The sequence below is a fragment of the Sebastes fasciatus genome, chromosome 12 (assembly GCF_043250625.1).
Source record: "Sebastes fasciatus isolate fSebFas1 chromosome 12, fSebFas1.pri, whole genome shotgun sequence".
Lineage (NCBI taxonomy): Eukaryota > Metazoa > Chordata > Actinopteri > Perciformes > Sebastidae > Sebastes > Sebastes fasciatus.
In genome coordinates this window covers 26,335,187-26,359,581 of record NC_133806.1, presented here as the reverse complement: position 1 = coordinate 26,359,581, position 24,395 = coordinate 26,335,187, and the positions used below count along the sequence as shown (strand labels likewise).

Sequence of the window (24,395 nt, the reverse complement as noted above, 5' to 3'; positions counted from 1 at the left end):
TCCTCTCAGTGTCAGAACTACAGTCTGAACGCAGTGGTCCTGGAGAACCTGCCGCCAGGGACGTTTGTCCTGCGCGTCCAGGCCCATGACGCCGACATGGGGGTCAACGGAGAGGTCAAATACGGCATCATGCACAGAGACGGCGTGTCGTCTGGGTTCGACATCGATCCTGACACCGGTAAGTTCCACGGTACTATAGTCTCCGGCGTGACCCTTTTAATGTTGACGTCATAATGACGTCACGGTGTTAGCTGGAGGCTAAACAAAGGAAAGACTGGAGGCTAACACTAGCAGTGGACTAAAGTTACTCATCTAAAATGTCATCTTGCTGTGTTGTTGGGTGCCAGAATCCAGATATCACATGTATTTGAGATGACAAACTGTGATTTGAGGCTCTAGCGAGCTACAATATCAGAGAAACGTTTCAGAGATGAAGAGTAAATGTTGTTAATATTTAGTCTTCTGCTAACAGCAGCTGTGAGCCATTGGCTGCTGTTAGCAGAAGACTAAACTATTAGCAACCCTTTCTCTCCATCTCTGGAACGCTTCTCCGATATTGTACGTCTCTCTTTTTGACCGACTTTACTGAAGAATAGTTAACTATAGGCATCCAAAGATTTATACGCCCTCAATTTATCTTTACAGCGCTGCCGTTGGCCACCAGCCCGCTGGTCGGACGGCTGGCTACTTAGCTAGCTTAGCTTGCTAATTCCGCCATGCTGTCATGAAACACAGAAAATGAGCCCAACAAAGTTGTCACTCATCTGGCGATAGCACTGTGCTTTCCTACGCTGTGACAAGAGTGTGTGGATGAAGCATTAAGTTGTTAAATTTTATTCATTTAGCGACTGGCTAGTTAGCTAGCTACCTTGCTAATTCCACCATGCTACAGAAAATGAGCCCAACAGCTAGCTAGCTTGTCATTCTTCGGACAAGCTAGCTAGCTAACTAGCCAGTTCCAGAGACAGACAACCTAGCTAGTTAACTAACGTTAGCCAGCCGTCTACTCCTCCTGAAGGAGTCTCCAGCGGTGTAGGGGTCGGCTAATCAGGTCTCATTGGTTAATGTTAACTTTCTCAACACTCGTGATCCTGGAGAGTGAGTGACAGAACATATTGAGAGAAACTCGATTGTCTTCAGCCATTGTTAAAAAAACAAGCCAACAATACTTGCTAGCCAGCGTTAACTAATGTGTTCAGAGAATTATTCTGCCTCCACTCAACGCTCCTCCCGCTAAACACCTTATCATGTTTACAGACAGAAATGGGGACTATATGAGTAGCTACGTTGAAGGTTAAGATGAAAGTTCATAACATGGTACTTGTGTTTGTCAGGTGTGATCGCCACGACGGTGAGCTTCGACCGGGAGCGTCAGAGAGAGTACACGCTGTCGGTGACGGCCACAGATCAGGCCGAGGAGCCTCTCATTGGGATCTGTCAGATCACCGTCGTCATCGCCGACCAGAACGACAACGACCCCAAGTTTGAAAACAGCCGCTACCAGTGTGAGTATCTGCTCAGTACTACTAAGATTACTGCGACTACCAGTGTGAGTATCTGCTCAGTACTACTAAGATTACTGCGACTACCAGTGTGAGTTTCTGCCAACATTACGCACGGACACAACAGATATCTGCTGGTTACATTAAGTGTAGTTTTGATCCACAGAACCCTCCTTGCTTATGTGCACATCAAACGTGTTGTTTTGATTAATTATTCTACACAGTGCCTTCCGCGCATCGCTTATAACTCCCTCAGGACCGGCCGTTCCGTCTTCACCCGGACGGTGTCTCCATCCTGACCAAAATGTTGTCTGAGCTCCACAATTATAATAATAATAGCCTGAGACGAAACAAGTTGAAAAATAATGTACGTAGGCCCAGACAACAATACGTTTCCTCTGAGGGAAACTCTCTACAGGACTCCCAAACTGTCAGTGCGTCATGAGGTGGATAGGTCTGTGATTAAAGGGGCAGAAAGTAGTGAATGTGATAAGTCATGATTCTCACAGCCTCTAATGCACCCCCCTTTAATAATACTTTCTTTCTGATCACACTCCGTGCTCAAATGCGCCACAGGTGTGCCAAGTTAGCCATCCAGATGAAAACGCCTATGGGGCATGCATATTAGTGCGTGCGTGGACGCGCGTGCATGAACATGCGGTACACTTAAGTGTCCCGATGTGGGGGTTTGAAAAATATGGTCACCCTATATTGATAGCAGTGGCAGTGGTACTAACAGTAGCCTATAGCAGTAGGCTAATAGTAGCAGCAGGAGCGTATCTGCAGCTCAGCCTCTCATCAGCTGGAGTTTTTTCCATCATGTGTATCTGAAAGTGTGAAACAAGGCAGTGACACACTCAGGGTTAAAAGGGGTTAAAAGGTTTCTCCACCTCTGGATTCGCCCACGCTAACATCTGTCCTCTCTCGCCGTACAACAGCACAGCTGCTGTGTGAGTGTTTGGAGGAAACAGGTGAAATGTTTGTCCTCGTCTATCAATCTGCATCCTTGTAATCCTGGAAAGCTCTTAAGACTGATGAAATATTCGCCGCCACCTCCCGTGGGTCCGTGTTTGTTTACTATGTGTGCAAATATGTGTTTTGATAAGCATCGTGTCAGAAGTTCTCCTCGTCAGATTAGGGGAACGCACAGAGTGGCTCATTAACTATTTAACAGGCAGATTGAAATGTTTCTGGGACATGCATTCATTTACCACCGTGTGTGTGTGTGTGTGTGTGTGTGTGTGTGTGTGTGTGTGTGTGTGTGTGTGTGTGTGTGTGTGTGTGTGTGTGTGTGTGTTGGAGGAAGTGAGCTGGAAACCACTTCTGTTTCGCCTGCTTGTTGTTTATCTGATGGTATTTATCAACATACATTTAAATCAGTATTTTGGAAAAGGGAAATTAGATCGACTGTTTTCTGAATTACTTCTTTTTCTGTAACTGCCACCCAGAAAAGGTAAAATATGTAACTTTTCCACATTAAAATCTAAAAGCGACACTGTTTCAAATAAAATGTCAGTCAAGTCTATCAAATCAATTGACAATTTATCACTCTACTTTTCGATTACTTCTGTTATTAATTCATATGCATTTTCATCACTTCCCTTTTCTTCAACTTCCGCTCTTTAGGCCACTTTCCGTAAATGATAAATGGCCATTTTTTGTCGTGAATGATGAATGTAAGATGATGAAAATGATGGAACATGGCTCTGTTTTCATCATTTCACGACTTTTTTAGTCAAATCGGCTTTAAATGAATCAAATCACTTTATAATTTGTCACTCCATCTTTCATTTCACATCTGCTTTTACGGCTCCATTTTTTTCCATTTACATGATACATCTTCAATACCGCCATTTTTATCTCTTAATTTTTGTTACTTCCTCCCCCTCAGCGCTGTAGGCTTTGTGCGAAATTAAGATGCCTTCATTTTACATGGCAATATTTGCAACCGACATGAGTCTTCACCAAACTTTATCACCGTAACAACAATCTTGTGGCTGTTGGGTGAAAATCTTGTATTTTCCTTTCATTAAGGTGTTTTGAATGTTTTAAATATGTCGAGGATTACCCGCTATTGAAACCCCTTAAGGGCACCACACACTATATGACCTCGTCGAAACACCTGTGCCAGCTGTTTTCTTTGTACTGTATTCCCACACACCGGCAACATCTTTAATCATTGTGGGATGCGCTACTATGAAATGTCCCGGCATCAGTGCCCCAAATAGAGCAGAGTTTTGATCACATTTGCTCCCAAAACAATAATTATACTAAGTTTAATTAACTATCAATTTACCATTTATAAATGATGATTATTATAACGTGTTACCCTGGTTTCATTTTTACTTTACAAAAATATATTGCTAATTGGCGCTACTTTTTATTTCAAAATTGCTCGTTGTTACTTTTTGAAATTTTCGTGACCCATGATTTTGAAAGTGGGTTTTTTAACAAAAACTCATCTGCAAGACAGAATTAAAAAAGAGATGTTATTAAATAAATACTGCAGCCAAAGAAAGAAAGGTCTTGTTTGTCGAAGTAAACCTTGCGTTTGCTCTTGGATGTTTCTGTGTGACGCTCATTAGACTCAGCAGGACCTAACGTGGTTATGCAGCTGAAATGTATTCAGATACCCACAGATGTCAGGAGGACATTATTATTGACATAATGCTTGAAACGCAGTATTACAGAGGGAAATGTGCGGCGGACCTCCTCGCTGCTTGTCGTGTTTTTGTTGTCTGATCAGCACCGACGCTCATCACAGTCAGCAGGATTGGAGGTTATATTCATAAATTTAAAAATGTATGTGTTGACGTTGCAGAGTGAGACCCAGAAACGACAAAATGAGGTGACACGCTGCTGACACGACACAACGCCGTGTTCCCATTATTATAATATCTGCTTACCATCACAGAACATGATGTTTCATTGTGTTCAGTCGCATTTAATGCAGTTCAGAGTGTACACCCTTTAGACTCAAGCTTCAGTCAGAATCTGATGTCAGTCGTCATGGATACCTGATGGAGGCGTGTCATGTGACAGATTTAAATATGGTGGTGCTGTAATTAATAACACACCACAAAGACAAATTTCACAATTAGAAACTTTCAAAAGTTCTAAATAGTTTAAAAAATAGCAGTGTTTGCAGTAGCAATGTAGTAACACAGTTGGAGTATTTGCAGCAGTAGCACTAGAAGTCATGGTACATATAGCAGTGACAGTAGTAGTAGTAGTAGTACCAGTAGCAGTACCTGTAGTACCAGTAATAACAGCAGTACCAGTAGTACCAGTAGTCGTACTACAAATAATAATGACAGTAGCAGCAGTACCAATAGTACCAGTAGTACCAGAAATCATAGTATAAATAGAAATGACAGTAGTAGTACCAGCACCAGCAGTATCAGCAGTACGAGTAGTACCAGTAGTACCAGAAGTCATAGTACAAAAAGTAATGACAGTAGTATTACCAGTAAAAGTCTCCTCCTCTCAGACTTTTTGCGGGAGGACACTCCAGTAGTACCAGTAGCAGTACCAGTAGTACCAGTCGTACCAGTAGTACCAGTTGTACCAGTAGAACTAGCAGTACCAGCAGTCCCAGTAGTACCAACAGTACCAGCAGCACCAGTAGTACCAGTAACACCAGCAGTACCAGTAGTATATCGTCCCTCCCTGACAGTGAACCTCTTCTCCTCTCAGACTTCCTGCGGGAGGACACTCCAGTAGGAACTAGTTTCCTGCGAGCGGCGGCACACGATGACGACCAGGGGAGCAACGCGGCCATCACCTACTCCCTGTCCAATCAGAAGCCAGCGTACCTGCACATCAACCCTAGTACTGGCTGGATTTACGTCAACTACCCCATCTCACAGGTCAGAGACATTGCTGAAGTGTCCTTACTTTTTAAAAGTGTCCTCATTCTCACGGTCTAAAACTCTGAATGTGGTCCTCACAGAGGTAGAAGTACACTCAAACACAGTACTCATGTAATGTATTCATGTATCAGCTCGTCTGCTGCTCCCTTGATGAAAGTCTCAGTATATATAAATATACATGGATGCAGAGCGCTGCGCTGCTTCATAACAGACAACATGTTTGCTATGCATCCACTGAGGGAACGTGTGTGTGTTCTGGTGGTTCTAGGTGTGTTTGTGTGTGTTTGTGTTTGTCTGTATCTTGTATGTAGACTTGTAGCTCTCGACTTCCTGCTAAGGTTTCCTGTTGTTCAGTTTTTTCCCCGAAGTATTTCCATATGTTTACAAATATTATTCCAAACTGAGGGACGGCACTAGAGAGGAAAGGAATGAAGGAATTTACACCAAGACGGAGGAGACTGATGTCGTTTTCAGACAAATCCAGATAAGGATTCAGTCTTTTTCACCCAGACACTCGTCTCGTTGTTTCTGTTTCAGTGACCCGAAACATCAACATCAGGCTGTGGAGTCAGCTCCTCAGAATCAAAGGCCCTTTTCATACCTTGCATTAATATGTGACTTGAGTGACCACTTGTGATCGGATATAGAGTTGTTCCGATACGGATACTAGTATTGGAAATGTGTCCAATACGGCATAAAATTCGGTATCGGGTATTGGCGAGTACGCCAGTCTATGCACCGATCCGGTACCATAATTAATGAACCCCCAAAAAAATCAACTTGTTAAACCGGAAATCAATTCTTCTTCACCGTCCGGATGTATCATGTATCACTGGCAATTAAGAAAGCAAAGACACAAAACTCTGGTGTTTTTTTGTACAACAGCAATTTGGACTGAAATGTTATATTTATAATATTTTATTGTTCAACACAGGCCATTTTGGTAGAATATGACAATAGAATAGAATTAATTTAGTTTTACTTTTGTACGACACTTTGTATGCAGACGTTTTACTGGTGTCCGGTAGTCGCTTTCGGTCCAAAAATCCACTGTTGTTGCAGTGGAACGAACAATTCACTTTCACTTCTAAGCTACATATGTTCTTTGTAGGGCTGTCAAAGTGAACGTGATAATAACACGTTACCGCAAATCCGTTTTAGCTCCACTAATTTCTTTAACGCATTAACGCAACTTGCGATTTTTAGGTTGAAGCGGCTCTGTTTTGAAGCTAGAGTGAAGATACTGGTATCGTACAAAACTAGAAAACCTAAAGAATCCATTGGTACCAACCATGTCATACTAGATTGTCGAGAAGGAGGCTAAATAAATCACATGCAGTTTGGGGCAAGTCATAGTCAAGTCAACACACTGACACACTGACAGCTGTTGTTGCCTGTTGGGCTGCAGTTTGCCATGTTTTGATTTGAGCATATTTCTTTATGCTAAATGCAGTACCTGTGAGGGTTTCTGGACAATATTAGTCATTGTTTTGTGTTTTTAATTGATTTCAAATAATAAATATACACATACATTTGCATAAAGCAGCATATTTGCCCACTCCCATGTTGATAAGAGTATTAAATACTTGACAAATCTCCCTTTAAGGTACATTTTGAAGAGATAAAAAATGTTGGATTAATTTGAGATTAATCATGATTAACTATTTTAAAATCTCGCGATTAACTATTTAAATTGATTGACAGCCCTATTTGAAACATTAATGTGGAGTTCCTCCCAGTTGAAGGTCGTCTGGGACTGAAAAAACGTCTCTTTATGCTGGTTTGTGATGGTGGTTTACATTTAGTTAATTAAATATGTTGCTTTGCTTTAAAAAATCCTTTGTTTTATATGATTGGAGTCTTCATAGCAGCTTTTTTTTAAACCCTTTTCTTCTCTGTCAGAACAGGAAGCTGATCAGGTCTTCTTGTTCCTGCACATTTGAGCTTCTCTGCACGGTGGTGCAGTGGTTAGCACTGGCGCCTCACAGCTAGAGGGTTGCAGGTTCGAATCCGGCTTGGGACCCTTCTGTGTGGAGTTTGCATGTTCTCCCCGTGTTGGCGTGGGTTTTCTCCGGGTACTCCGGTTTCCTCCCACAGTCCAAAGACATGCAGGTTAATTGTGGACTCTAAATTGCCCGTAGGTGTGAGTGTGAGCGTGAATGGTTGTCTGTCTCTATGTCAGCCCTGCGATGGACTGGCGACCTGTCCAGGGTGTACCCTGCCTTCGCCCAATGTCGGCTGGGATCGGCTCCAGCCCCCCCGCGACCCCTAACGGGATAAGCGGTTGCAGATGGATGGATGGATGTTCAGATTTCTCTTTTCACTGAGAGTTTCTCTGAGTTTTGGCCCTGCTGTCGCTTCTGTTTATTCACAGTCTTTGTGGGTTTTTTTGCTGCAAGATCAGGCCAAGGACGTTCCACATCATCCTTTTCACGTCTTTCTTCTTCTTCTTCTTCTTCTTCTTCTTCATTCAGTGTCTGAACCTCGTTCAGCTTAGTCAGAAACATAGAAATAAAGTACAGTTAAAAAAATCTGAAGTAAATTTTATAACTTTATAACTTTTATAATTATGGAGGCCGGAACCTGCCAATATTAAGAATAAATAAGTAAATGAGTCAGTAAATAAATAAATGTCATTAAATGCAGCAAAAATAATATTAAAATAATTGTAGCCGTTAATTAATTAATTGATAAAATGTGACATAAATTGATATTTCAGTTTTAATTTGCTTCTTTATTTATTTATCTTTGTATTAATTCCCTTATTTATTTACTCTTCTGATTAATTTTCCATTTTATTTATGAATGTATTTTTTTTTTTTTTTTTTTTAAATGCATATATTTATCTATGCAGTGGTTTATTTATTTCTGCAAAATTTACCCTTTGCATTTCACCCCTTATTTATTTCCCCAAACTTATTTATTTATATATTCTTTTTTTTTATACATTTCTTTATGCAATTCTGCCTCATTATGCAAATGAGGGGGCTGTCACTCAACATTTAAAAATAAATTTAAAAAAATTAAAAATAAATTAATAAATACATAAATAAATAAAAAGAATAGAGTAAATAAATAAGGGAATTAATACAAAAATAAATAAATAAAGAAGAAATACAGAAATATCAATTTATGTCACATTTGATCAATTAATTAATGGCTACATTTATTGATAATATTATTTTTAACAAATTCAATGACAAATTTATTTATTTATCGAGTCACTTATTTATTTATTTATTTATTTATTTATATTTTGGCAGGTTCCGTCCTCCACTGAATTTGAAAGGATCAGTAACATGATGTTATATGTTTAGTTATTCTGTCATAAGGTCATAAGGTCACAGGGTGAAGGTTGTGTTTCTGTTGTTTCCACTGTGAGAAGAATAAAAGTTTCATCAAACAGACTTTTGTCTTCAAAGTTAAATGATTGTCATGATTCTGTGTGTTTGTCTTCTCAACAAAGTCGAACTGAAAATCCACAGTGAAGCGAATCTGTCAGATTCAAACAAACGTCTGATATGAATGAAGCCGACTCTTCCTCTTCTTCTGTGGCTGTCATCCTCTTCTTCTTCTCTGCCTCTCACTGCCATTGATCTCTTAAACGACACTTCAGTCAATAATTTAGTAAAGGCAGGTTTACCGCCTCCCAAACGATCAACAATGTTTTCTTCTTCTCTGCTTTAATATTTATGGATTTTACACGTGTTCAGTGGCCTTTCATAGCTGTCAAACAACTGCATGATCATTAAAATCTGACTTTGATGATAACAAGACCAAGTTTTGATCGCAAACTTTAAGAATTAAGAAAAATCCTTAGTTTTTTTTATTTGTTCCTGCAGTTTTATAAAAGTCATGAAAGATGACTGGACAAATATTCTCCCCTGAATCTTAATAAACCTGAGATGAGATAATAAAAGAACATCTCTCTGTGCGTCTCCCCGCAGACGTCCAGGATCAACCAGCAGATCGTGGCGTCAGACGGAGGGAACCGCAGCAGCTCCGTGGAGCTGACCGTCATCATCACAAACGTCCACAACCAGCCGCCGCACTGGGAGCAGCCCGAGTACTGGGTCACCGTGCCGGAAAACACCGTGCGAGACGCCAAGATAGTGGTGAGTAACAGGACTTTGCTGTCTGTATTAGACCAATAGTTAGATATTAAGAGACTTTTTTGGTGCAGATCCACCTTTGTATGGAGGATGGAACCTGCCAAAATAAAAAATAAATGACTCAATAAATAAATAAATATGGCATTAAAAGTAGCAAAAATAATATAAAAAAATAAATGTAGTTATTAATGAATTGATAAAATGTGACATAAATTGATATATCTGTTTTAATTTGCTTCTTAATTTATTTATCTTTGTATTAATTCCCTTCTTTATTACACTTCTGTTTAATTTTCCCTTTTATATATTTATGTATTTATTCTTATTGTTTTTAAATATATTTATCTATTTTTGAATTTATTATTTATTTTTTTTGCATTTAATTTGTATTTATTTATTTTTGCATTTATTTTCATATTTATTTTTAAATGTATGCATTTATTTATTTCTGCATGATTTACCTTTTGTATTTCACCCCTTATTTATTTCCCCAATCATATTTATTTCTGTATTCTTTTCTTTATACATTTCTTTTTACATTTCTGCCTCATTATGCAAATGAAGGGGCTGTTACTCAATTCATTAATGGTTACATACATTTTTAATATTATTTTTGCTGCATTTAATAACATTTATTTATTAATTGAGTCTCTCATTTATTTATTAATTTATTTTTGATTTTGGCAGGTTCCGTCCTCCATACATTGGAGGTGGTTTGATGAATTTTAAAGAGATCTGTAAACATACAAACGATACATCGACGAACAGAATATTTAAACCTCCTGCAGGAATCTGGTTTACATCCTCCTTCACATCAGAGAGGAGGCTTGAAACACTCTTCATCCCTCTCTACTCCCTGTCCTCCATCCATCTTTTCCACTCTCTCTTGGTGTCAGCACGTTTAGCCAAGCGCTTCCAAACATTTTCTGCCGAGCAAACAACAAATGCACCCCGAGTCGGTCTCACCTGACTCCCTCTAACCAACCACCTTGCCTGCATACCTCTGGTGATCTTTTTCCTCTTTTGATCCCTCCATCCTAATTTACTCTCTTTTCCTGTGCGGATGGTTTAGAAGGTGGAGGAGTTTTCTTTTCCCTCGAGCTGCTCGATTTCATGGAGGTTAGTCAGTTTTCAAGCAGTTGTAGGACGAGAGTGTGTTTGAGCGTGTCCCTGTTCTATTTAATCCTTCTTTTCATCACTGAAAAGACAGAAAGACTGATGGTAATGATGATGACTGATGATGATGATGGTGGTGATTGGAGGTTGTCCCACCCACAGCTCCATCTGTCTGAGATGATTGACAGGAGAGAGAGAGATAATTACACCTGCTGTCGGAGCATCACAATGGACTCTCATCACCTCAGAAAAACAGACACTTAAAGACTGTGTTTAACCTGACAGAGGCTGTGTGATGGAGGGAGGGAGGAGGAGAAGAAGGGAGGAGGAGGCAGAAGATGGACGGTGGCTTCAAGTGTCTCAATTTACCTGTAGTTTATTTTGACTCAATCACACATACAGTACACCGTCCTCCTGCCACAAATACTCACTAGAGCACCAAATATGGATTAATCCGCCGCTGAAAATAGTCCCAAACAAATGTACTATTTCCTCCTGTTGGTTTGATTAAAGCTACAGTGAGCAGTTGTTTTAGGAAATGACTGAGCCTTTTTATGCCTCCACGCCAGCGATAGCTGTGGCCTCGTCTTTAGACCGGTCTCTAGAGAGCTCCAGACAGCTCAAAGCGGTCTGTGAGCGTGACTGCCCGGCTGGCGAGGTATCAACCCCGGCAGGCACTAGCTAGCTGTTACGGTAGTTTGTGAAGCTTCTAAACTCCGAAAACGTTGGAGCAAATGTTCGATTCGCCTTCTTATATCGCAAAACTGTCAATAAACAAAACCTACACAGTTCATTTCTTGCCTCAAAAATGTTCAGAAGGGAATTTAGTGATGAAATAGCTACGAAAAATTTAAAAAACGAGTGATTGGCTGCTGTTGTTGTTGTAACCGTAGACTGTACCGTTCCAGCACTTTGCATTGTGGGATACAGTAGACTGGTCCAATGGATATTGGAGATTTTTTTTCAAATCAGTACGACATCCGGGTACTTTTGACATACTGTAGATTTTGCCTTTGTTTGCATACTGCATGCTACATTTTGCCCAAATCAGTACGTACTACTAGTATAGAATGCAGTCTCGAATACAGCCCAAGTCAACGTTGATTTATTTGTCACTTAACTTCCGTACTTCAAAAGTCAAACTGTCACTGAGCAGGGAAGAAGTTCTTAAACATGTGGTGAGCAAAACATAAAATAATTCTACGTAAGCAGGAGATGATTACAGCGGATTGATATGGAGATTTAACACACACACACACACACACACACACACACACACACAGCAGCTCTGCAGCGTCTCCCTCCTTCCACCTCGTTAACAATGTAATTAACAAACCTTATTAACGCTGCTATATTTAAATCAACAGTTCCCTCCTCAGTGCAATTAACACAGCAGAGGAGAGGAAAGAGGAAGGGAGGAAGAGCAGGGGGAAGAAGAGGAGAAATTGTACTGTCAGATCTGGGAAGTGTGACATGTTAATCCACTGCATCAGACATGTTTTCAACGAAAGTCATTTCAATACGGCCTGTGCAAAAAAAAGACCATTATTTCTTGTCAGTACTGCAGAGCTGGAGTGAAGATGGTAACATATGAAACTAGAAAAACTAGGGAATCTATTGGCACCAACCATGTCATACTAGCTTTTCGTAAAGGAGGTTAAATAATGCTAAAAAATTACACAACATTTTGGCGATGAAAAATAGATAACGAAAAGGAAAAACAGGGGCGAAAATTTGTCATAAATCGGGAGAAATACGGGACAATTGTGACCCGGGAGAGAGCACTGAAAAACGAGAGTCTCCCGGGAAAATCGTGAGGGTTGGCAAGTGTGCATCAGACCCCCCGCTTTGGTTTTGAAATCCTCCCTATTTTTAAGATCTCAAGGTTGGCAAGTATGAACCCAACATGCTGGAGGGATTATGTGGTTTGGGAACACCTCGGGAAGAGCTGGAAAATGTTGTAGCGGAGAGGGATGTCTGGATTACTGCCTAGCAGCCAGAATAAGCAGCAGAAAATGGACGAATAGACTGAACTGTGATGCTGGTGTGTCTTTGTATCCCCCTGTGTTTATGAGTGTTGCCTTCCTAACATGCTAAGTGGCGAGTAAAGACATGGAAGTGAGGGGCGTCTCTGAGAGCGTTTCAGTGTTTGAAGTTGTGGACAGCATTTCTCACTCAGAGTGTCGCTGTGAGGAAGCATGTTGCCTCTGGTGGAAAATATCCACAATAAACATTGAGAATCAACAGGCTGGATTGTGATAATACATGGAGGGTTAATGTGACAAATAATCCAGAGGTTTTATTTAAAAATCAGTCGCAGTGAAGTGGCATGAATCAGTAAAATGTCCAGGGATATATGGAAACAGAGAGAGAGTAAAGGTCATATAGTCTCAGTACAATAAAGTGAGGTGGCATCACTCAGCCGTGGAAAACACACTTCTTCCCAAACACACACACTCTGTAAGGTCAGCTCAAACTGCAGCCAGGAGAATAACATGAGTCTTAAAAGCTCTTGATGCACAGGTCAGGACAACACACACACATATTTTCCAACAGATTCACACAACCAGCATCAACGGAGCAGAAACCTTTTTAGGTGTTGGATTTTTCTCCTTTTCCATAGAAGGACTGAAGAGCAGATCCGACCGTTGGAACGATGCATTCTTCTTAACGCAGTTGTGTATCTTAGCGTGTCATATTTTTAGTGAGTGTTATGGTTTATGGATCTGGGAAACGGTAAAGCCGTCGAAACCGTTATGAAGACGAACGACCTCGCTGTTGACAGCAAACAGCTGCGTGCTGACGTGAGTTCAGCGTGAACCAGGACGGGAGTCTTATTCTCTGGTTTGGAATGAGATGTGGGAATTATTGTTACACATGTGGAGATAAATTTGCTTTGTAGAATTAAAGATATAAACTTGAAGCCGAAGAGAAATCCACACAGAGGTTTGAGGAGCTGCAGTTGTATATGAGCTATCTGATAATCTCTCTGTTATAAGTCTGAGTGATGATTCCTGTTTATATTCTCCATAATTAAAATCCAGAATCCAACAACTTTTAAAAAGATGCTCCTGCAATAAGCTGTTATTGCTTTGCCACTCAGAAATATAGATCAGAGATGAAGTGCTGTGTCCCCACAGAGAAACATTTTTAATTTTGTGAGAAAAATGTCTGGGGAAAAAAGGCTGAACATTTTCTGAAAATAGGCTGAGAAATGTCCAAAAGAAGGCCAAAGAAAGGCAGAAGAAAAGTCTGACATTTGTCAAAAAAAATGTCTGAAAAAAGTCAGAAAAAAAGCTGAAGAATGTCCAAAAAAAGGCAAAAGAAAGGCAGAAGAAAAGTTTGACATTTGTCCAAAAAATGTGTGAAAAAATGTCTGAAAAAGCAGCGAAAAATGTCCCAAAAAATGTTCATATTCAGAGAGTTGAAATCATGTCGCCATGGTTACTCAGGAGCAGGATAACGAGTGATGTGTGTCGATATAAGTCACCATGTCTGTGAGATCTCATTGGCCAGCGTGCCTGGCTGTCCTCAGGTGTGTGTGACACCAATATTTGTCCCTGTGTCATTTCCTGTTGATTTGCACTGTGAACACACATTCACACATCATGACCTCAACTCTGTCTCTATCTCTCTCCCCGCCAGACCATCAAGGCGACGTCCCCGCTCGGTGACCCCCGGGTCACCTACAACCTGGAGGAGGGTCAGGTGCCGGAGACCAACATGCCGGTGCGGTTCTACATCAAGCCGAACCGGGCGGACAGCTCGGCGTCCATCCTGGTGGCCGAGAACCTAGACTACGAGACCACGCGCTTCTTCACGCTCAGAGTGCGAGTGCAGAACGTCGCCGCCGTGCCGCTCGCATCATTCACAACCGTCTATGTCAACGTGACAGGTGAGATGGGGGAAGTGTGTGTGTTTGTGTGTGCTCTTATTCACCTTATTCTTTGTCTGAACTAGCGTCCGTCATGTTGTATATAGAGCTGAAGTGCCATTATTTTTACATTTAGTCATATAAATGTAAATTGATAGTTAATTAAACTTTGTTAATAGTTATTTTACTGTTAACAATGACATGATAATATGTTAGGGCTGTCAAAGTTAACGCGATAATAACGCATTAACGCAACTTGGGATTTTTAGGTTGTAGCGGGCTCAGTTTTAAAGCTAGCGTGAATCTAGAAAACCTAATGAATCCATCGGTACCACCATGTCATACTAGCTTGTCGTGTAGGAGGTTAAATAACATTCCAAACGTACGCTAAATTTTTGCCCACTCCCATGTTGATAAGAGTATTAAATACTTGACAAATCTCCCTTTAAGGTACATTTTGAAGAGATAAAAAATGTTGGATTAATTTGAGATTAATCATGATTAACTATTTTAAAATCTCGCGATTAACTATTTAAATTGATTGACAGCCCTATTTGAAACATTAATGTGGAGTTCCTCCCAGTTGAAGGTCGTCTGGGACTGAAAAAACGTCTCTTTATGCTGGTTTGTGATGGTGGTTTACATTTAGTTAATTAAATATGTTGCTTTGCTTTAAAAAATCCTTTGTTTTATATGATTGGAGTCTTCATAGCAGCTTTTTTTTAAACCCTTTTCTTCTCTGTCAGAACAGGAAGCTGATCAGGTCTTCTTGTTCCTGCACATTTGAGCTTCTCTGTTCAGATTTCTCTTTTCACTGAGAGTTTCTCTGAGTTTTGGCCCTGCTGTCGCTTCTGTTTATTCACAGTCTTTGTGGGTTTTTTTGCTGCAAGATCAGGCCAAGGACGTTCCACATCATCCTTTTCACGTCTTTCTTCTTCTTCTTCTTCTTCTTCTTCTTCATTCAGTGTCTGAACCTCGTTCAGCTTAGTCAGAAACATAGAAATAAAGTACAGTTAAAAAAATCTGAAGTAAATTTTATAACTTTATAACTTTTATAATTATGGAGGCCGGAACCTGCCAATATTAAGAATAAATAAGTAAATGAGTCAGTAAATAAATAAATGTCATTAAATGCAGCAAAAATAATATTAAAATAATTGTAGCCGTTAATTAATTAATTGATAAAATGTGACATAAATTGATATTTCAGTTTTAATTTGCTTCTTTATTTATTTATCTTTGTATTAATTCCCTTATTTATTTACTCTTCTGATTAATTTTCCATTTTATTTATGAATGTATTTTTTTTTTTTTTTTTTTTAAATGCATATATTTATCTATGCAGTGGTTTATTTATTTCTGCAAAATTTACCCTTTGCATTTCACCCCTTATTTATTTCCCCAAACTTATTTATTTATATATTCTTTTTTTTTATACATTTCTTTATGCAATTCTGCCTCATTATGCAAATGAGGGGGCTGTCACTCAACATTTAAAAATAAATTTAAAAAAATTAAAAATAAATTAATAAATACATAAATAAATAAAAAGAATAGAGTAAATAAATAAGGGAATTAATACAAAAATAAATAAATAAAGAAGAAATACAGAAATATCAATTTATGTCACATTTGATCAATTAATTAATGGCTACATTTATTGATAATATTATTTTTAACAAATTCAATGACAAATTTATTTATTTATCGAGTCACTTATTTATTTATTTATTTATTTATTTATATTTTGGCAGGTTCCGTCCTCCACTGAATTTGAAAGGATCAGTAACATGATGTTATATGTTTAGTTATTCTGTCATAAGGTCATAAGGTCACAGGGTGAAGGTTGTGTTTCTGTTGTTTCCACTGTGAGAAGAATAAAAGTTTCATCAAACAGACTTTTGTCTTCAAGAGAGAGAGATTAATCATGATTAACTATTTTAATCGATTGACAGCCTTAGTCTGAATATTTAACTCTTCATATTAACTCATAGAGTAACGGTAGATAAAATCAAAACACACAAACCATCTTTCTTTTAAAATTAGGAGCTCATTTACTGTCATGAATGAAAGTCGTGGTTCAGATGTAACCAGCGGAGGGAAAGAAGCCATCAGGCAGCGACCAACTATAATGAGCGACGCTGCTGGAGGATGACAAAGAGAATGACAGTGAAGAATAATGAAGTATAGTTCGTATCGCTGGTCGTCTCAAAGAGCGGCAGCGACTGGTGGCGTGAGCTCCACGCCGCCTCACTTTCAACAGTGACTCATTTCCCAGTCAGCGTCTGTAGGCGGGTGGAGAGAAGGGAAGAGGAGAAAACACTTCCTGACTTTGATTGGCTTTGAACAAACCCACATCGGACGCTGTAATTGGCTTAGCGGAGCTTGAAAGCGAGCTGACAAGCTGCTTTGTGGACGCTTCACGGTGTTTGGAGGATAATTCCTCACTAATAAGTCGGTTTTCATTAGCGAGGGGAGTCCAACTTCACTTCCTGACGGCTCTCTGACCGTTTCTCTTTTTGTCTGTCTCTGTTTTCTTCACTTTTTAATCTTCTTTACTGGTGTAAAAACCACAAACTTTCTTCTGTCTTCTATCTGCTTTCTTTCTCCCCTTTTTTTTTTCTTTGTTTGTTTCTGTCTTTCTCTGTCAGTTTTTAATCCAATTTAATCAGCTTTCATGGACGTGACAGACTGTATGTGTTCTCCTGCCAGATCCCGCAACAACAAAAAGATAAATTTAGACAAATGTTTTTTCCTTTCACTTCGTCAGACGTGAACGACAACGTCCCCTTCTTCCTGTCGTCCACCTATGAGGCCACGGTCCCTGAAGGAGCCGAGATCGGCACATCGGTGGCTCAGGTGTCGGCCACGGACCTGGACTCTGGTCTGCACGGGATGGTGAGGAACACCTAAACATGATTATCTTCCTCTTCTTCTTCTCCTTCTTCTTCTGCTTCAGCTCCATACTTCTTCTTCTTCTTCAGGTCCACTATGTGATCCTGAAGGACGAGAGTGGGGACTCGCAGTTCTTCAGCATCGACTCACGCAGCGGCGTCATCGTCACTCGAGCCTCCTTCGACCGCGAGCAGAAAGCCTCCTACCTGATCGAGGTCCAGTCCCAGGACGGCTCCGAGTCGTCCAGACCGGGCCAGCAGGGGCAACCCAACACTGGTAACACACAGTCACAAAATCTCTGTCTGATTCTCTCATTATTCCGCTGCCACTAAAAGAAAAGAATCTGTCAAAGTAAATGAAAAGTTGGAAGAGTTTCTTTTAGTCTCTCTGAGGGGTAAAAGACCATATTTGGACTCAGAACAAGCTCATAATGAGGAAATACTGTGACAAATAAATGTATGTAAATTTTTTGTTAAAAAAGTGCAAAACCTTTTCTTCACCCCCAAAATGACCATCTATAGACCCTTTTTGTGTCAACGTCATGATGACATCACGGTGTTGGCTGGAGGCTAAACAAAGGAAAGACTGGAGGCTAACACTAGCAGTGGGCTAAAGTTACACATCTAAAATGTCATCTTGCTGTGTTGTTGGGTGCCAGAATCCAGATATCACATACATTTGAGATGACAAACTGTGATTCGAGGCTCTAGCGAGCTACAATATCAGAGAAACGTTTCAGATATGGAGAGTAAATGTTGTTAATATTTAGTCTTCTGCTACCAGTTACTATTAATATATTATAACTATTAGCAACTCTTTCTCTCCATCTCTGAAACGCTTCGCCGATATAGTACGACTCTCTTTTTGACTGACTTTACTGAAGGATAGTTAACTATACGCATACAAAGATTTATACGCCCTCAATTTATCTTTACAGCGCTGCCGTTGGCCACCAGCCCGCTGGTCGGACGGCTGGCTACTTAGCTAGCTTAGCTTGCTAATTCCACCATACTGTCATGAAACACAGAAAATGAGCTGAACAAAGTTGTCACTCATCTGGTGATAGCACTGTGCTTTCCTACGCTGTGACAAGAGTGTGTGGATGAAGCATTAAGTTAAATTTGACTCATTTAGTGACGGGCTAGTTAGCTAGCTACCTTACTAATTCCACCATGCTACATATAATGAGCCCAACAGCGGACAGCGCTGGGTCACGGTCCCTCTGCCTCACTCCTCGCCGCTAGGAGACTACTTCACCGAGAGCAGAGCAGGCGTTAGCTAGCTAGCTTGCAGTCTCCGGACAAGCTAGCTAGCTAACTAATGTTAGCCAGCCGTCTACTCCTCCCATTGGTTAATGTTAACTTTTTCAACTAACAGTGACGACAGCTGCTTCCTGTGTTGATGTTGTGTTCATCATGAGTCTCTCTGTTCGTCTCTCAGACACGGCGTACGTCAGGATCTTCATTGCCGACGTCAACGACAACGCCCCAGCGTTTGCCCGGCCGGTGTACGAGGTGAGCGTGGAGGAAGACAAAGAAGTCGGCTTTGTCCTCATCACCGTCACCGCCAACGACGAGGACGAGGGTGAGTCGCAGCGGCTCTTCTGTCTGTCTGAGGGAGGCAGCTGTTCTCCTCTCCTCCTCTCCTCCTCTCCTTCTCTCCTCCATCCTCTCTCCTCTCGTCTCCTCTCCTATCCCCTCCTCTCCTCTTCTCTCCTCTCTTCTCGTCTCCTCTCATATCCTCTCCTCTCCTCTTTTCTCCTGTCCTCTCCTCTCCTCTCCTCCTCCTCCTTCTCTCCTCTCATCCTCTCCTCTTTTCTTTTCTCCTCTCCTCTCCTCTCCTCTCCTCTCCTCTCCTCTCCTCTCCTCTCCTCTCGTCTCCTCTCCTCTCCTCTCCTCTTTTCTCCTCTCGTCTCCTCTCCTCCTCCTCTCCTCTCCTCCTCCTCCTCCTCTCCTCTCCTCTTTTCTTTTCTTTTCTCCTCTCCTCTCCTCTCCTCTCCTCTCCTCTCCTCTCCTCTCCTCTCCTCCTCTTTCTGTCACAGCTCGTTAGTGAGTGCTGTAGCTCCCTTGAGGTCGACAGTGTTGATGTTTGTCTCTTTGTTTGTGTTTGTCCCTCCTCGCTCCTCTTCCTCCTCCGCTCTAACCAATAAGCAGCAGGAGGCAAAAAAAATGTGAAAACAACAACAAAACAAGCTTCTTTCTGTCTTTCTGTCTTAATGACGGCGGCTGGCGTTGGCTCCGAGCCTCGGGGGTTTTCTTTACTTTGAGTGAAGAATGACGTCTGATTATTTATCTTCTCTTTTTTAATCTTTAACCTTTATTTGTTCTGTTCTCCACATTCATACTCGGCTTCGCGTTCATATTCCAGACTGATTCCCTCAGGAGGTCCCCAAACTTCCCCGTCGCTTGTCTCCTTTCTCCAAACTTTCCTTTCATAGTGTGATCAGATTTTAGAGTCTCGCCATTTACTGTACGTGTTAAAAATAGAAACTGTTCAGTGCCGACCAAACTCACTGAAGGCTTCACTAACAACATGTGAGACTAAAACAAATATACAGTAATGATAAAGAAGATTCAATTACAGCCACAGTCTGACGGTATGTTCACACCAAGCTCGAAGCAAACTTTTCGCTATGGTGTACACGCACAATTTTGGAGTTAAAATATTTCGACTCAAGCAAGAAATTTGTGTGACGTGGTGTCGTGAAAGCCCATCAGCGTTGAGATTGTCCTCTTGTCGTGTCTGATGTTGTTGAATCAGAAATGGAGGAAATAAATCTTGCATCTGAAAAAAAAGCTACAATGTGAGTATAGCCTGGCAATGATTGATGCAAACTCCATTAAAAAAACAAGCATTTTAAAAGTTGTTTGCTTGTCGTCTTGGTAACAGACCTGACAAAGCATGAATTCAGACTTTTTACAAATCAACATCATTATGTAGTTATTTCAGCATCATTTTGATCTGTTTATTGATATTAAATCACAGCACAATCTGTTTATTTTGGGTTCATACCGCAGTAGTGACGTGTGACTGCTAGATACAGTCAGTGCAATGACACTGTATGTGAATACAGCTCGCCGCCAGGTGATGTTATGAACCCAGACACGACGGAGTTTGGTTTTCTGACATATCTGGTACTTCCACAACATGTACAAAGCAGCAGCAGTGGTTATTTCTTCCATGGTTGATGGAGGAAATGGAGGAAAGAAAAGTTGTTGGTATCTGTGGAGACAAGCTCCTTTTCCATTGCAGGGGTCTAGCACCAAATGAATACAAATGATACTGGCGTTTCAACTTGTGCGAGTAAAGCGAGGCGAAAATTCGCAATCAAAGAGTTTATAAATATCACGAATGACTCACAGACACATTGTGTGACTCATGAAGATGGTGTGATTTATAATAATGACACAAAGTGAGACAGTGTTTTACCACGAAATATACAAACCTAAAAGTTTTCTGTAGGTTTGTCCATCACAGAAAAAAAGAAACAGGTTAATCAGACTGATTGTGAAGAGAAAAGGAAGGTGAACACCATTACAGACCCACTTTGACTATAGTTGTGTTTACAGTTTTCTTGTGCAATGACGGATCGACAGGGAGACAGAATGTGAGGCGAGTTTTACAGCTGGTGTAACTGCAAACAAATGAATGTAAAGACGTGAATTCTCCAGAGTGGCGGGAATTTAATGCGTTGAGCAAACATTCGTTCTCATCTTGGGGCTTTATGAGTCTGATTCATAAACAAACAGAGAGGAGAGGAACAAGGAGAGAGACTGGAGGGAAACAACAGGAAGAAGATCAGCGATTCATCACAAACACACTCTATAAGGGTAACTTGAGTATTTTTCCCATGGGGACAACATTTCTGAAATTAGTCCAGTATTGAGGGAGAGCGCTGTAGACGGTAGCTGCTGAGCGAGCTGTGAGGGTCTCTTTATATATTTATATAGATAAATGAATAAATGCTGAAATGCATACATTCAAAAATAAAGAGAAAATAAATGCAAAAATAAATACATAAATGAATAAATAAAAGCAATATAAATCTATATTGGTCCAGTATTGAGGGGGAGCGCTGTAGACGGCAGCTGCTAAGCGATCTGCGAGGGTCTGTTTATATATTTATATAAGTGAAGAAATATATGCAGAAATAAATAAATAAAAGAAAAAAATTAAATAGAAGAGTAAATAAATAAGGGAATTAATACAAAGATAAATAAATAAAGAAGCAAATTAAAACAGAAATATATCAATTTATGTCACATTTTATCAATTAATTAATGGCTACATTTATTTTTAATATTTTTGCTAAATTTAATGACATATTTATTTATTTATCGAGTAATTTATTTATTTATTTTTTATTTTGGCCGATTCTGTCCTCCATAGTGCGCTTGTGATGACGTCATTACCGCATGTAACGTAATGAAACTGTCAATGCCTTTGCACTCTGCTCATAAAAATTTAGCATATTTCAAAAACTGCAAATTTTTAGTTTTGTTGAGAAATATTTTGTTGATTCAGAATCATTTGTGTCCCATTTCAATACATTTATCAATTACTATGGTTTATTGAATTACATAACCTTTAAGTTTAGTATTTGAAAATACTCCAAAAATACCAATTTAGGCCCTGGCGGACCATCGCATTGTGTTCAAAGGGTTAAATAAAATGGTAAATATTTTTGATACAAGATCTGTCTTTTGATTATTAGTTTAATCACATTTTAGTCAGCTGATTATTGTTCAGATTGTGATATTTTAGTCTCACTTTTGTTTGTTTTTTTATTCCCATGTTGTCTAAACATGCTGAAGCTACAGCTATCTCCATGGTTACAGAAACACAACAGATTAAGTGCTGCTGTTTGGTCTTTTTGTGATTATATATGTAAAAAGTCTTCAAATGGCTGATCTAGTCTGTCCAACAGAGTCTCAGAGGTTTAAATGTAATTGTATTGTATTACCAGTTCAGTATAAATCGGTGTCTGTTGCTGTTTTTATATATTTTTGTTTGTCTGGCGTGCAGTTGTTGTTGGAAGTGTTTATATTTAGTGTTTATTCCCTGTGAGCTTCAAGAAGACGCTGAACATGGGATTAAGAAATGCTACGATAACAAACTGCTGATGATCTCCTCCCAAAAGTAGACGCTTTATCCCCAGTTTGTGTCTCGTCAGGGACTCCCCGTGGTAATTAACAAACACCCCTCGACCCCAAACCACCCGGGGGGGGGGGACTCATCTGAGCTTAAACCCCCCAAACCTTCCTAACAGGCAGGTAGGTGGGAGATTAACTAAAACATAAGACCTGCTGAGTCAGAGATCTGGAGCATTAAACATGCTTGTGATCATTTATACACAAGAAATGCATCTTTTTCTGTCTGGCTGAGCCTCCACTGGTTTAACCCTCTGAGACCCTCAATAGACCCGATTTTGTCTTTTTTAGGGGGGTACAGGGGGTCTTTAGGAGGAGATAGTAGGTCAACAGTAGATGTCACATAGAAGTGATGTACATCATCTGAAAGCTGAGAACCTGAAGATTAGTTTGAGATGCAGCTCAACACTGTGTCAAGTTGTTGTAGTCATTAATAAGAAATAAACATGAATTCATTAATTTAAATAAATTGTGAAAGTGTATAAGAGCTTAGAACATTATGACAGAAGTATATGATGGTCATTCCCATGCTCTATTATGTCTCATAGGTTGTACCATTTGTTACACAGATTTGGTGCTAAATTTAACCATTTTTTACCACTGTAGAATTGATAAAAATGATCAATAATCCCTCCAGAATACCACATTAAGACACCAAGACCTTGAGGAACACCATAGAAAAAGCCATGCTGTGATTTGGTGTCAAAAACTTTTGACATTTGGAAATTTCTGCAGGAATTGCTTTCTTCGGCGATTGGATGGCGAGCACTTCTGTTGTGTAAACTGCTCAGAAACCTCCTTATTGTCAATCTAGCTAGTAAAGCCATCCATCCTCTGAATGCTCTAGGTCTCTAGTTTGTGGCTGTAAAGTTTCATGAGGCTGTGATTATCCTAGAGGTCACCACAGGTCATTTTATACAGCGAGGTCAAGTTTAAAAAAATAGGTCTTCTACATCTACAATGTAGTCTGAGTAACGTGACGCCATATCCGTTCCGTATCCGTCAACCAAAACAAACTGCCGCAAGCCAAAACGAGGAAACAGAAAAAGGCGGAGGGTCTGCGTGGATACGACCTGCACCCTCACATGTTAAATCCAAAGTGGTAAACACTACACATCCAGTAAAGAATGGAAACACTTTGGGTTTCACACATTGCAGGAAAGGCAGAGCTAGATATCATGGCTAAAGCTGCATGCTAACTCTGGCACGGACAGGAAACGTTATCGTATTGGGGTAACGTGCGATCAAGCCGGCCGTCACTCTTATCTCCATGGTCAAATGGGCCGACGCTACAACTGTAGAGCACCCAGTTACTGACATTTACTTTAAATCCATTCAAACGGCCCCGATGGAGCTGACCATGGATGTATAAAGAGAACGGAGCTGACGGGAGAGCTAGAGACGACCTTGGAGAAGTTAGAGGAAGTATACATGTGTGACTACGTCTGGTTTTCAAAATAAGGTGTTAACAAAGGGAACTGTATATACAGAATACATATATGGAAATAAGATTGATTGGATTATAATCACCAGAAGTATAAAACATTACATGTCCCTTATAAATTAAAAAGAAAATACCACTAATTTGTGAGAGAAATGTCTTTATTCTTTGATTTTTGGGTTGCCGGAAAGAATGTAATAAATAATTCCTGAAAATGACTGATATATTTGACTTCAGGACATCTCTGATGCTGAAAATCAAACATTTTTACTGTATTCATTTAGATATTTTCCAAAGTAAAAGTCCCTAGAAGTGTATGATTTAACTATTTCCCATGGTCTAGTGTTAAAAAAGTTAACGAAAATCACAACAATATCGAATCACAATACTTAAATATCGCAATACATATTGAATCGGCACCCAAGTATCGTGA

General features: G+C 40.0%; 1 protein-coding gene across 5 annotated transcripts in view; it reads left to right on the top strand.

Moving 5' to 3' along the window:
• LOC141779560 (neural-cadherin) overlaps positions 1-24,395 on the top strand; it is a 183,099-nt gene that overhangs the window by 124,178 nt on the left and 34,526 nt on the right. For all 5 annotated transcript variants that reach the window (XM_074654446.1, XM_074654444.1, XM_074654442.1 and 2 more), the window contains 8 exons: positions 10-178; positions 1,335-1,505; positions 5,199-5,371; positions 9,322-9,489; positions 14,248-14,497; positions 17,247-17,374; positions 17,461-17,647; positions 18,812-18,955. In XM_074654446.1, coding sequence (XP_074510547.1) covers positions 10-178; positions 1,335-1,505; positions 5,199-5,371; positions 9,322-9,489; positions 14,248-14,497; positions 17,247-17,374; positions 17,461-17,647; positions 18,812-18,955 — 1,390 coding nt within the window. The remainder of the gene's footprint in view (positions 1-9; positions 179-1,334; positions 1,506-5,198; positions 5,372-9,321; positions 9,490-14,247; positions 14,498-17,246; positions 17,375-17,460; positions 17,648-18,811; positions 18,956-24,395) is intronic.